Source organism: Schistocerca americana, chromosome 5 (genome assembly GCF_021461395.2).
Source record: "Schistocerca americana isolate TAMUIC-IGC-003095 chromosome 5, iqSchAmer2.1, whole genome shotgun sequence".
In the NCBI taxonomy this organism is placed as follows: domain Eukaryota; kingdom Metazoa; phylum Arthropoda; class Insecta; order Orthoptera; family Acrididae; genus Schistocerca; species Schistocerca americana.
The window spans coordinates 96601409-96614387 of record NC_060123.1 but is presented as its reverse complement, the minus strand read 5'-3'; the positions used below and the strand labels follow the sequence as shown (position 1 = coordinate 96614387).

The following is a 12979-nucleotide window of genomic DNA, read 5'->3' as shown; positions in this document are numbered from 1 at the left end:
CTGCAAAATGGTTCAAATCTTATATATCTCGCTGCAAACAAAGGGTGTTGTTCGGAAAGAGACACATATCAAGCTATCAGGCATCATCCAACTGGGAACTAATTACATGTGGGGGTCCCATTTTATGGCCCTTACTTTTTCTTGTGTGTATCAATGACCTTTCATCAGTAACATTACCAGACGCCAAGTCCGTTTTGTTTGCCGATGATACAAACATTGCAATAAATAGCAAATCACGTGTAGTCTTAGAAAGATCGGCTAATAAAATATTTGTGGACACTAATCACTGGTTCCTACCCAATTCTTTGTCACTATACGCCTAACATACGATGACAACCAGATAGAAGAAGTGAACAGTGTTAAATTCTTGGGATTACAGCTTGATAATAAATTCAACTGGGTGGAGCACACCACAGAACTGCTGAAGCGTCTTAACAAATCTCTGTTTGCAATGCGAATTTTGTCAGACATAGGTGATATAAAAATGAAAAAGCTGGCATACTATGCTTACTTTCATTCCATAATGTCAAAAATGGCTCTGAGCACTATGGGACTTAACATCTATGGTCATCAGTCCCCTAGAACTTAGAACTACTTAAACCTAACTAACCTAAGGACATCACACAACACCCAGTCATCACGAGGCAGAGAAAATCCCTGACCCCGCCGGGAATCGAACCCGGGAACCCGGCCCCGGGAAGCGAGAACGCTACCGCACGACCACGAGCTGCGGACATCCATAATGTCATATGGGGTTATTTTTTGTGGCAATTCAACAAGCCAAGCTAAAGTTTTCCGGGCACAAAAACGCGCAGTGAGTGTTACATGTGGTGTGAACTCAAGAACATCCTTCAGAAGCCTGTTTAGGGAACTAGGGATACTAACTACTGCTTCCCAATATAGTTATTCCTTAATGAAATTTGTCATTAAAAATATCAATTTTTCAAACCAACAGCTTAATTCATGGAATCAATAGCAGAAATAAGAATCTTCACAAGGATTTAAAGTCATTTAGTCTTGTACAACATTTTAGTTTCTTCCAACTACGCTCAATCGAGCACGTTATCATGATTTCACAGGGGATACTCTACCTGTGCAGCTAGAACATGTGCCTTTACAAGAACGACACAACATGTGGTTCATGCACGATGGAGCTCCTGCACATTTCAGTCGCAGTGTTCGTACGCTTCTCAACAACAGATTCGGTGACCGATGGATTGGTAGAGGCGGACCAATTCCATGGCCTCCACGCTATCCTGACCTCAACCCTCTTGACTTTCATTTATGGGGGCATTTGAAAGCTCTTGTCTACGCAACCCCGGTACCAAATGCAGAGACTCTTCGTGCTCGTATTGTGGACGGCTGTGATACAATACGCCATTCTCCAGGGATGCATCAAAGATTCCATGAGACGGAGGGTGGATGCATGTATCCTCGCTAACGGAGGACATTTTGAACATTTCCTGTAACAGTGTTTGAAGTCGCGCTGGTACGTTCTGTTGCTGTGTGTTTCCATTCCATGATTAATGTGATTTGAAGAGAAGTAATAAAATGAGCTCAAACATGGAAAGTAAGCGTTTCCGGACACATGTCCACATAACATATTTTCTTTCGTTGTGTGTGAGGAATGTTTCCTGAAAGTTTGGCCGTACCTTTTTGTAACACCCTGTATATATAATCTAACTTCTGCACAATTTCAGTGCAGTAATGTGTTCATTGTACATAAGTATTATAGTAGTTGTATTACACTTTATTACCTTATTAATAAATAAATGAATAAACACAGTTTTATTTTAAATTCAGTGCATTCGTATTTGTACAATGATTCTTTCATATAGTATTCATTTAAAAAAATGACGATCATTCCACTTGGGACCTGTGGAATGGTACATTACCTTATTTGTTTGAGTTGTAAATATTTGTCATGTATTATTGTTTCTCTGACATGTTCTACATCCTGGAGGACCTCCTCACTACAGATCAATTGGAATGAAAGTAAATCTAATCTCTAGTCTAATCGAGCACCGCTGCGCTCGCACAAGTTAGCAACCTCTGCTACAGAGGTGGGTCACGGCAATAATAAAGACATGCAAAAGTATAACAGCGACCGAGTACGAGACTTAACATTCATTACACTGCAGTCATCAAAGAAAACAGGCAGGCGCAGTGCCGCGCGACCACTCACGCCTCGTGTATGATGACGTTGCTGGCGGAGTCCCAGGACTGTTGCCCTCGGGGCCAGTCGCCCCCCTGCTGCGGCTGCCACGGCGGCAGCGCGGGGGTGGTGGAGGTGTCCTGGGCCCGCGCCGCCCCACACGCCGCCAGCAGCAGAGCCAGCGCCGCCCACATCGCGCCAGCTGCCGTCCTGCAACACGGCGCGGAACACACTGAGTATAATTCCGAAATTACGCGCATCATTTCTTTGCAGATATCTTACTGATGTTTTGCCGCAGTGTCACCTCCCTTTACTGCACCGATAGCTAGAAAATTGCTTGCTATTCCTTCAGATGCCAATACAGTCTCCGTCAAAAAGAAAGGACAAGAAAAAACAGCTGAAGCAACTTCTGGTTTGCTTTATTTCACAAATTTTTTAAGCCAAACAGCAATCAAATGCTGTAATAATACCGTCTAACACTTGCAAAATTCTCAATCTATAAATATGGCGGATCAAAACCTTTCTAGAGCTAATCCAATATTTTACTGCATTTTTAATGAGGAGGTGACTAGAAAATACAAGGAAAAAGGAAATGATTAATTAACACAGCTCGGCCACAAACTGTCCCTGAGCACTATGGGACTTAACAAAAAAATAGCTCTGAGCACTATGAGACTTGACATCTATGGTCATCAGTCCCCTAGAACTTAGAACTACTTAAACCTAACTGACCTAAGGACATCACACACATCCATGCCCGAGGCAGGATTCGAACCTGCGACCTTAGCGGTCGCGAGGTTCCAGACTGTAGCGCCTAGAACCGCTCGGCCACCCCGGCTGGCACGGTAGAAGAGCTTTGTCAAAAATGTAGTTATGTTTTGTAAAATCTTAGACTATGTACTGGGGTACAATTACAGAGGACGATTAGGCCTGTATTACACTCCATACATCTGTACAAGCTGGGACCATGCTCCAACTTCTTTAAAAAGTACCATGAAAGTACCCCAGTACATAGTCTAAGATTTTACAAAACATAGCTACATTTTTGACAAAGCTCTTCTACCGTGCCGCCCGGGGTGACCGAGCGGTTCTAGGCGCTACAGTCTGGAACACCGCGACCGCTAAGGTCGCAGGTTCGAATCCTGCCTCGGGTATGGATGTGTGTGATGCCCTTAGGTTAGTTAGGTTTAAGTAGTTCTAAGTGACTGTTGACCTCAGAAGTTAAGTCCCATAGTGCTCAGAGCCATTTGAACCATTTTTTAGAACCGCTCGGCCACACCAGCCGGCAACAATCAACATCAACTACGCACTTCTGCGGACGACTGTGTAACATAAATTGATAAAATTCAAAACCATCGTTCATTACGCCTCGGACAAGTGTGTCCCGAAAAAGTTTTTAAGGGATGAGAAGACCCATTGTTTAACAGTCGTGTTAGAAAGTTTCTACCGAAGCAAAGAGAGCATCGCACATGTAAGCGAAGTCGAAGCCTAGCTGACAAACGAAAGCTCAACGACGCGGAAATGAGAGCAATGCGAAAAGCGTTTGAAAGTAAGATTTTGCCAACCAATCTGACAAAACGGTAAGTAGGTTTGGGCTTATGTAAACTCAGGAAGCACAGCAGAAACCTCCTATTCAGTCTCTCAGTGAGCAAATTGGCACGGAGAGGGAAGGTGATAGAAGAAGGCGGATATATTGAATTTTGTCTTCCGAAACTGTTTCACCACGGAAGATCGCAACGCGATTCCTCCTTTCAATCATCACACGAACGCCGGAACGGCAGATACTGATTTATGCGACTGCGAAATAGGAAAGCAACAACAATCGCTTAATAGCGGAAAGGCATCTGGAACAAGCGAGATATCTGTACGATTCTACAGAGATTATGCGAAATAATTTCCTCCCTTGCTGGCAACAATTTATCACACATCGCTGGAGCAACGGAAGGTACCTAGCGACTGGAAAAAAGTGCAGGCCATTGCCGTTTCCAAGTAGGTCATAGGACAGAGGCACATAATTATACGCCTATATCGCTAAAGTTAATCTGTAGTAGAATTATGGCACATGTTTTATGCTCACGTGTTACGACATTTTGGGAGAACGAAAATCTCCTCTATAACAGTGGTGGTAAGTTTCCTATGGGAACAAACTACTGAGGTAATCGGTCCCTAGGCTTACACACTACTTAATCCAACTTTAACTTACGCTAAGGACGACACACACCCATGCCCGAAGGAATATCGAATATACTGCTTCCCCCTACTTATACCTTCCGAGGAGATAACGAATGTAAAATTAGAGAGATTCGAGCGCGCACGTAGACTTTCCAGCAGTCTTTCTTCCCGCGAACCATACGCGACTGGAACAGGAAAGGGAGGAAATGACAGTGGCACGTAAAGTGCCCTCCACCACACTCCGTTCGGAGGCTTGCGGAGTATAAATGTAGATAATGTGTTGAGTGCTATTGACAAGGGATTTCAGATCGATTCCGTATTTCTGGAAGGCTTTTGACACTGTTCCACACAAGCGGCTTGTAGTGAAATTGCGTGCTTATGGAATATCATCTCAGTTATGACTGGATTTGTGATTTCCTGTCAGAGGTCACAGTTCGTAGTAACTGACGGAAAGTCATCGAGTAAAACAGAAGTGATTTCTGGCGTTTCCCAAGGTAGTGTTATAGGCCCTTTGCTGTTCCTTATCTATATAAACGATTTGGGAGACTATCTGAATGGTGCGAAAATTGTCAGTTGACCCTAAATAACGAAAAGTGTGAGGTCATCGACATGAGTGCTAAAAGGAATTCGTTAAACTTCCGTTACACGATAAATCAGTCTCATCCAAAAGCCGTAAATTCGACTAAATATCTAGGTATTACAATTACGAACAACTTAAGTTGGAAGGAACACACAGAAAATATTGTGGGGTACGCTAACCAAAGACTACGTTTTATTGGCAGGACACTTGGAAAATGTGACAGATCTAAGGAGACTGCCTACATTACGCTCGTCCGTTCTGTTTTAGTATACTGCTGCACGGTGTGGGATCCTTACCAGATAAGACTAACGGAGTACATCGTAAAAGTTCAAAGAAGGGCAGAAATATGGGAGAGGGTGTCACAGACATGATACAGGATTTGGGCTGGACAACATTAAAAGAAAGGCGATTTTTGTTCCGACGGAATCTTATCACGAAATTCCAATCACCAGCTTTCTGCATCGAATGCGAAAATATTTTGTTGACACCGACCTACATAGAGAGGAACGATCACCACAAAGTAAGAAATCAGAGCTCCTACGGAAAGATATAGATAGATGTTCGTTCTTCCAGCACGCTATACGAGATTGGAATAGAGAATTGTGAAGGTGGTTCTATGAACCCTCTGCCAAGCACTTAAATGTGATTTGCAGAGTATAGATGTAGATGTAGACGACTCGAACCTCCCACGGGGAGAGCCGCGCGGACCGTGGCAAGGCGTCCTAGACCACGCGGCTCTCTTATGATAGTGAACATGGGTCTTGGGGAAACCCTTTACACTGACAAAAATTACCGTACTATTCCTGATTGAATATGGTGTTGCTGTAATATTATCTGGCGAAATACTTGCGTCTCCACACGTAATTTCTTGTACTGATTCAGTTGTATCCACACTTCATATGGGACTTTCAGCTGCAGCTAACTGTGAAGCTAATTTTGATAATAGGGAATTCTAAAATGAAATTTCTGTACTTTTAATTGCGTTGGGTGGAACCCGAAATTATCTTCGGCATTCAAAGGCGCATTGCTCCTTTTCCCTTTCCATCCATTCTGTGATCATACTTTATAAAAAGGGCTCATAAAGTTAGCCTAGGTTCCCCCCCCCCCCCCTCTTCAACTTTCGTGTTTACACATAATATCTGACTTCTTATTCACGATTATTAGTTCAAAAGTACTCAGATTACATTTCATTTCGGTTATTTCTCTAAGGCAAATTAAGAAATAAGTAGTTCACTGATAGGTTAGTTCAGGTGCACCATGAGCCTACAGCTTGTCTAGAAGATAATAAAGCTGACCTTCGCGCTCGCATAAAAGCCAATAGGAGCCACAGTCCTCAGGGACACATTCGGGCTTCAGCAAATACCGATTTTCGGCCTGTAATGGTTTTACTGCCTTACCCTTTCATCGGGGTAGGTTGTAAAGCGACAAACAAAAATCTCACTCTTTTCCAGCTACTCACTCACACATTTCTATAAAATGACGGTACCGTCAGTCTTTTGGCGATCTGTCAGTATCGGCAACGCGAACACGCTCTCGAAGACGCCGTTGCCCCCTCCTCTCCTCTCAGCTCGCACGCTCGAGCGGCAGACGTGTAAACACGCAGCGCAGCTCTGCTCTGACGAGGAATGCGATTTCGCGGTCTATCTTCCTGCAACGACCGACGGCAGAGCACTAATTACGGAGGCGAAATTCTGAAGGCAACAGCCTGTTTTCCTGTCACTGCGCATCTGCTGCTGATAACGATGAGGAATTCTGACGCCTCAGACATGACGTAAAGGGTTTCGTCTAATTAGAGTAGTCATAACAACCTCTGATTAATTAAGGCGCTGAAATTTTGTGCGTAAACCGAGTTGCCTAAAGGGGAGGGCTATTTCTGCAGTCTGTTTTCCAATAACCAATCTGTTTTTCGTTTCGAAGAGAATATGAAAAATAGAGGAAGTTTTTTCATTCTTTTTACCCGATGATATAATCCGCAAATGTAAATTCGGAATACACCAACTTAAGAACGTTAAACGGAAACATAGCAGTAAACGTAGGAAAGAGTGTGCGAACGAAATAAGCTAAAATTTTGGGGGAAAATACTGTTTGTGTAACTCCAAAAATTCTTCCTCGCTCACAAGTCAGTCATGAAGTTCCGCTCTGCTATATATTTCCCTTACGTTTATAAGCAATTCTTGATGTGAGAAATTTTGAGGTGGAAGAGATTAGTGTTTAACGTCCCGTCGACAACGAGGTCATTAGAGACGTAGCACAAACTCGGATTAGGGAAGGATGGGGAAGGAAAGCGGCCGTGCCCTTTCAAAGGAACCAAACCGGAATTTGCCTTAAGTGATTTAAGATAATCACGGAAAACCTAAATCTGGATGGACGGATGCGGCTTTGAACCGCCGTCCTCCCGAATGCGAGTCCAGCGTGCTAACCACTGCGCCACCCCGCTCGGTGAGACATTCTGAGTGCTGTCAGTTTTACTGGTGACTGAGAGTGGACTTCAGTTTCTTGAAGAAAGATAAATCCGTTCTGATAAAGATCTTCAATACGAGGACGTGCTGAAAAATAATGCCTCCCAATTTTTTTTAGTGAACACACAGCTTTTTAAATAAAACTTTACTAACATTCTACATCTGTTTTTTCATGTCTACATACTTATTTCTCAACAGTTACCACGGAGACGATCACATTCCTCCCAAAGAGAGACCAGTTTATTGATACCGTCACTTTTGACTTTGTTGACGCAGACGCAACCTCACCTCTGCTTGTACTGTTTCATCGCATAGTGAGTTTCTCACAAATGAAACTTGTATGGGGTCATGCCGGAACTGTGTGGAGGATGATAGATGACAGAACGGAAGACGTCGGATTGTTGCAGACGTTTATACAATCATTACCGCACACAGCTGTCATTCTTCCATGGATTTCAAGTGGAGGCACGTTTTCTGCGGTTATAGACTACACTGCAGCACGCCGTTTCTCATGCACCGACGTAAGTTAAGTTACACACCGCCGCGTTACACGTTCAATTCGGAGCCCTCTAACGGCAGATGGTCGCAACCTGCATCAGCAAAGCGGGAAAGTCAACAGAGTAATATGCACGACGTCTAGTACCTCAACCAACATTGAAAACAGGATAAGAACTTCGAAGGCATTCTTTTCAGCACGCCCTCGTGCATAAGGTACTCCTGAAACTATCTCCTCTCAAATCAAGTTGTTTATCATGCTAATCCCACTCCGCAGACAAGTGCTTCACTTGTTTCCGAATCTCTCGTTCTAAAATCTCCTCGACAGCTACAATTATTTCTTGACGAGAAAAGGATACTTTGGGCGCGACGGTGAAACCACGAGAAATGCGTGTCAGAAGGAAGTCCTTCGTATAATATTGCTTCTAATCTGGCTCCACGAGATCACGACTGACATTTCGCCAAACAGCAGACTGCTCTGAAACGTGGAAAGTGACATAAACGAACGTTGCCCACACTCCGTTATCAACAAGATGCATTTACGTAGCTCTTTTTTTCCCCCCGAGATAAAAACGAGCGTAGTCTTCTGTATTAACAATCAACCTAAACATAAAATTTGGGATAAAGAAAAAATAGTTCATAATAAATACTCAACGTTACGTGTGAAGTAGATGAAATGTGGCACCTGTCCGAATTTTTACACCAGCCAAACGAGTAAATAAAAAAAACTATCGTTTCATTTTTTTAAAATGTTGGCATAAGTAGGATGGATGTGTAAATCAACATCTTGATGTGTCTCATTACGTTCCTAAAGGATGTCATTTCGATGCATTTAGCGACCTTGGAAGTCATTATTTTAAAGAAACAGCTGTTATATGTCCAAAGTGATTTCCATAATAGAGCATTTTCCGGAGTATTTTCTGGTGAGTTGCGGACTCTTCTCCCTGTTTTTTGCCTTTTCCTTCGTTGGGGTTCCATTTTCTGGCGGCAGGCAGTTACTTAACGGTACTCAGATTTGCCGGTGGTTTCACTGTGGCCGTTTAGTGTGCTTTCGCGACCCCAGGTAGCAGTTCGCTACCAACTATGGCTGAGTCGTCGTAGGTTCATCCCTAACACTTGGCAGTGGGCAAGCGCAGCAGCTTTCTGGGCCCCGTCATAACCAATAAAGACACGCGATTTCGTCTCTATGGCGACGCCTCAGTGTTGCCGCCTGCAGCCGTTGGCGCTTCGCAGTTGAATGCTGCTAGCAACGGCGTCGCGAGGCATGGTCAGTCAGGGACCACCTCCTTCCGCCGTCTCAGTTTACAACGGATCGCGTCTGGAGGCGGCGGTCATTTATCCGGCTTCCGGCGCACGTCTAGCTTATCTGCAGCGGTAATTCTCTACCGGTTTTCAATTTAGATAGGCTCTCTCTCACGGTCAATGTATACACCGCGAATATCTTCAATGTTATACTGTATTCGCTAAGCTTATTTGCTGTATCCGCGACGCCTATTTCGCAACTCCATAGTGAGTGGTGGGCGTTGGCATCTGCACAACAGATTTCGTATTTTACACGTAAATGGTTTCAATCGTGAACACGCCGTTAGAAGAATAAATTACGGTGACCACTGCCAAGTAATCTGTTGTTCTAATAGTAATGTGCAGTTTTAAAAACTTAACTGTGTCTCTAATTAAAATTGCTACTCCTCTTCCTTTTCCATCATCTCTGTCGTTTCTAAGTACTGTATATCTTTTGAATTGCATTCGCTGGGCTGGCTGAAACGAAGTTCCACAAATACAAGCTACCGCTATCTGTGCTAAGTTCCCGATATTTTATTTTTTATTATTTATTGTTTTTGATTAGTGATATCTGATTATTTATATTTATTATTTTTTATTTTATTACACACGCTCTGTAGCGAGAGACTATTGTAGCGCTGTCTAAGTAGCTAGTTACATCTCTGGGTACCAAATTGACGCTAGCTACTAGGGCTATTCAGAAAGTAGGGAACGTTTCCGTCTGACGCCGCTAGGCGTGCGCCGATCGCGTATATTTTGGAGGTCGGCAATCATCCGTGACAGCGGGAACGTATCTGCGCGTCTGGTAGTTTCGATATTCGAATTTGAAATGTGTGCTGCAATCGAAAATCCCGCCAGTTGTGAGGTGCGGCTTTTGATACGGTTTTTGTTGGCAAAAAACCTAAAACCTACAGAAATTTATCGCGAACTGTACAGAAACAACGTAATGAGTGAATGTTCCGTCCGGAAATGATGCATTCGGTTTAAAAATGGCCGAACCAACGTTCATGATGAAGAGAAGAGTGGACGCCCGAGCATTGTGACTGACGATCTTGTCGCTAAAGTTAATGAAACGATTCGTGAAAAGTCGCTTCACAATAATGGAGCTTTCGCTTTCTTTTCCACAAGTTTCATGGACTTTGTTTGAAATTGCCACTCAAAAGCTAGGCTACCACAAATTTTGTGCACGATGGGTGCCCAAAATAACTGTTCAAAAACTAAAAATTTAAGTCAATAGGCTTGGATGAAGTATCAATATGTGTACTGCAACAATGCATAGGGATTATACGAGGCCCCTTAACAAATATAATAAATGAATCCTTCACATCAGGGACATTTCCAGAGCAGCTAAAACAGGCAAGAGTTGTGTCTTTGCTTAAGAAAGATAATACAGAAACAGAAAATTACCAGCGCATTTCCCTGCTGTCAGCAAAGATCCATAAGAATAATAACCAAAAATACTAGTCGAGTTCATTGTAAAGATCTGTTCAAAACACTGGGGGATTTTAATGGCTCGATGTGAATACATTTACTAGTCAATTGTACACACAAAAAATAACATTGGTGATTACTGCACAAACAGCTCTGTCAATAACCAAGCTGCAAGAGATACATTTACGAAGAAAAATAAACATAGAAAAAATAAACATAGAACTCAAAACAGCATTCTCTACCAAGGAATAAAACTGTACAATAAATTACCAAAAGAGATTAAAGAAATTGCAAAAATACTCATTTAAAAAGGCAGGTAAAAAGTATCTGTTATGCAATACATTTTATACATTGAAGGAGTACTTAGATAAAACGAAATAGGGGTTTTATAAAAAAAAGTTATACAAATAAATCATAATAATGATTATAAAACATCCAATATTCCACATAACACCTCCACTTTACGTTTTTTTCCCTTCTTTTTTTTCCTTTCTGGAAATACCTACACCAAGCTATGCATAGCATAATACTAACACCTCTTCCTCTTTCTGAGCTCAACGAGTAAATCTAATGATTGTCTAACTAAAAGTCTATAAATATATGTGTATACGAATTAGCTTATTTAAAATTGATCTAAACTTGTACATACTTTGACATGTCCTATATCCTTGTAAAAAGAGATCTACAGATGAATAAAGCTGCTACTGCTACAGACAAAATTACAGTCCATGGAGTGGGGGCACACAAAGTCCCTCCAAAAACCAAGAAAATGTTTGCAAACCTTGTCAGAAAGGAAGTTGATGGCGACAATGTTTTGGGATAGGCAAGGTGTGCTTCTTATTATCTCGAACGTGGAGCAACCATAAATTCTGCCCGGTACTGCCAGACTTTGCACAGCCTTAAAAGAGCAGTTCAAAACAAACGCCGAGGAAAGCGACGTCCAAAATTTTGTTTTTGCACGACAATGCCCGACCTCACACGGCAAACCACACTAAAGAACTCCCTAATTCAAATTGTCAGTCATCCGCTCTACCGCCCCGATCTTGCGCCAAGCGACTTTCACTTGTTTCCTCAAGATGAAGAACTGGCTTGCAAAGCAGCGCTTTGATGACGACGCGGAACTCCAGGCGGGCGTGACTCACTGGCGGCAGAATTTTACGACGAAGGTCTTTCAAAGCTCGTCCACCGCTAAGATAAGTGCCTCAATGTGTTTGGTGACTATGTGTGGAAAAGTAGTATGTCAGTCACTGTTTCAGATGTATATAATAAAATGTTATTTCTTGTACTTAGTTTTTTTAATGCCAAAACGTTCCCTATTTTCTGAATTTGATTTCTTCAATAAACCAGTATCGGAAGCAATTATTTACCTGTTGACCAATAATAACAAAGCATAATAAGTAGAAGGTGATGTTTTAAGAGGTATGCTGAGTCTACACTGATGGGCGAAAAAAAAATTATGACCACCTGTTTTAACAGCTTGTTTGTACGTCTTTGGAACTAAATACGTCACTGATCGTGCGTGTCAGGGATCGGACAGTTTGTTTGGTGGAGGTAGGTGGTATTTGATGTCTGCACACAGGTCACGTAATTTGCGTAAATAACGGGCTGCTGATAAGCGCACGCGGTGATGGCACTCGGCAGCGACCAACATGGCTTGTACAGGATTTACATCAAGCAAATTTGGTCGCCGAAACATCAACGTGGGTTCACTATGATGCTCCTGAAACCACTGTAGCACTGTTCTGACTCCGCGACACGGTCAATTATGCTGCTGACATCGCCGTCGGGGAAGACATCAAGCATGAAGGGACGCGAGTCGTTCGCAGCTGACAGTGTGTGTCTTCGATTACAGCCACAGGTCCCACGCAAGCGCAGAGGAATGTCTTCCACAGCACAATACTACTCCCACGAGCCTGTGTCCCTGGCGCGCTGCACGTATCGAGCCGCCGTTCACCTCATACACCGTTCGTGGAGACGACCATCCACATAGTGTAACAAAAACGTGATTCACCCCAAGAGCCGGTGCGTTTGCATTGATCGACGGTTGAATCGCGATGGTCCCGTGCCCACTGCAATCGTAAACTGACGACGTCGTAGGGTCAACATGTGAACCCGGAGGGATGGTCTGCTGCTGAGCTCATGTTGAACAATGTGCGATGAACGGTGTGCTCTGAAACACGTGTGCGTGCACCAGCATTGTGCTCTTTCGGCACCGATGCTACAGATCTTCATCTACCCTACTTTACAGAGCAGACAAGCCTCCGAACTCCATGTTCTGTAAAATGTCGTGGACGTTCAACCATTTAGCGCCTAGTGGTAGCTTCCCTGTCCTTTGATCTCTTTCCGTTGATGCTGAGGACAGTAACACGTGAACATTCGACCAGCTCCGCTGTTTTCTGTATACTC

The 12979-nt window shown here is 43.1% G+C and overlaps 1 protein-coding gene across 3 annotated transcripts in view; it reads right to left on the bottom strand.

The window, feature by feature from the left end:
- Nucleotides 1-12979, bottom strand: part of LOC124615355 (CD109 antigen) — an 840079-nt gene that overhangs the window by 96387 nt on the left and 730713 nt on the right. For all 3 annotated transcript variants that reach the window (XM_047143167.1, XM_047143169.1, XM_047143168.1), the window contains one exon: nucleotides 2186-2365. In XM_047143167.1, the coding sequence (XP_046999123.1) occupies nucleotides 2186-2365 (180 nt within the window). The remainder of the gene's footprint in view (nucleotides 1-2185; nucleotides 2366-12979) is intronic.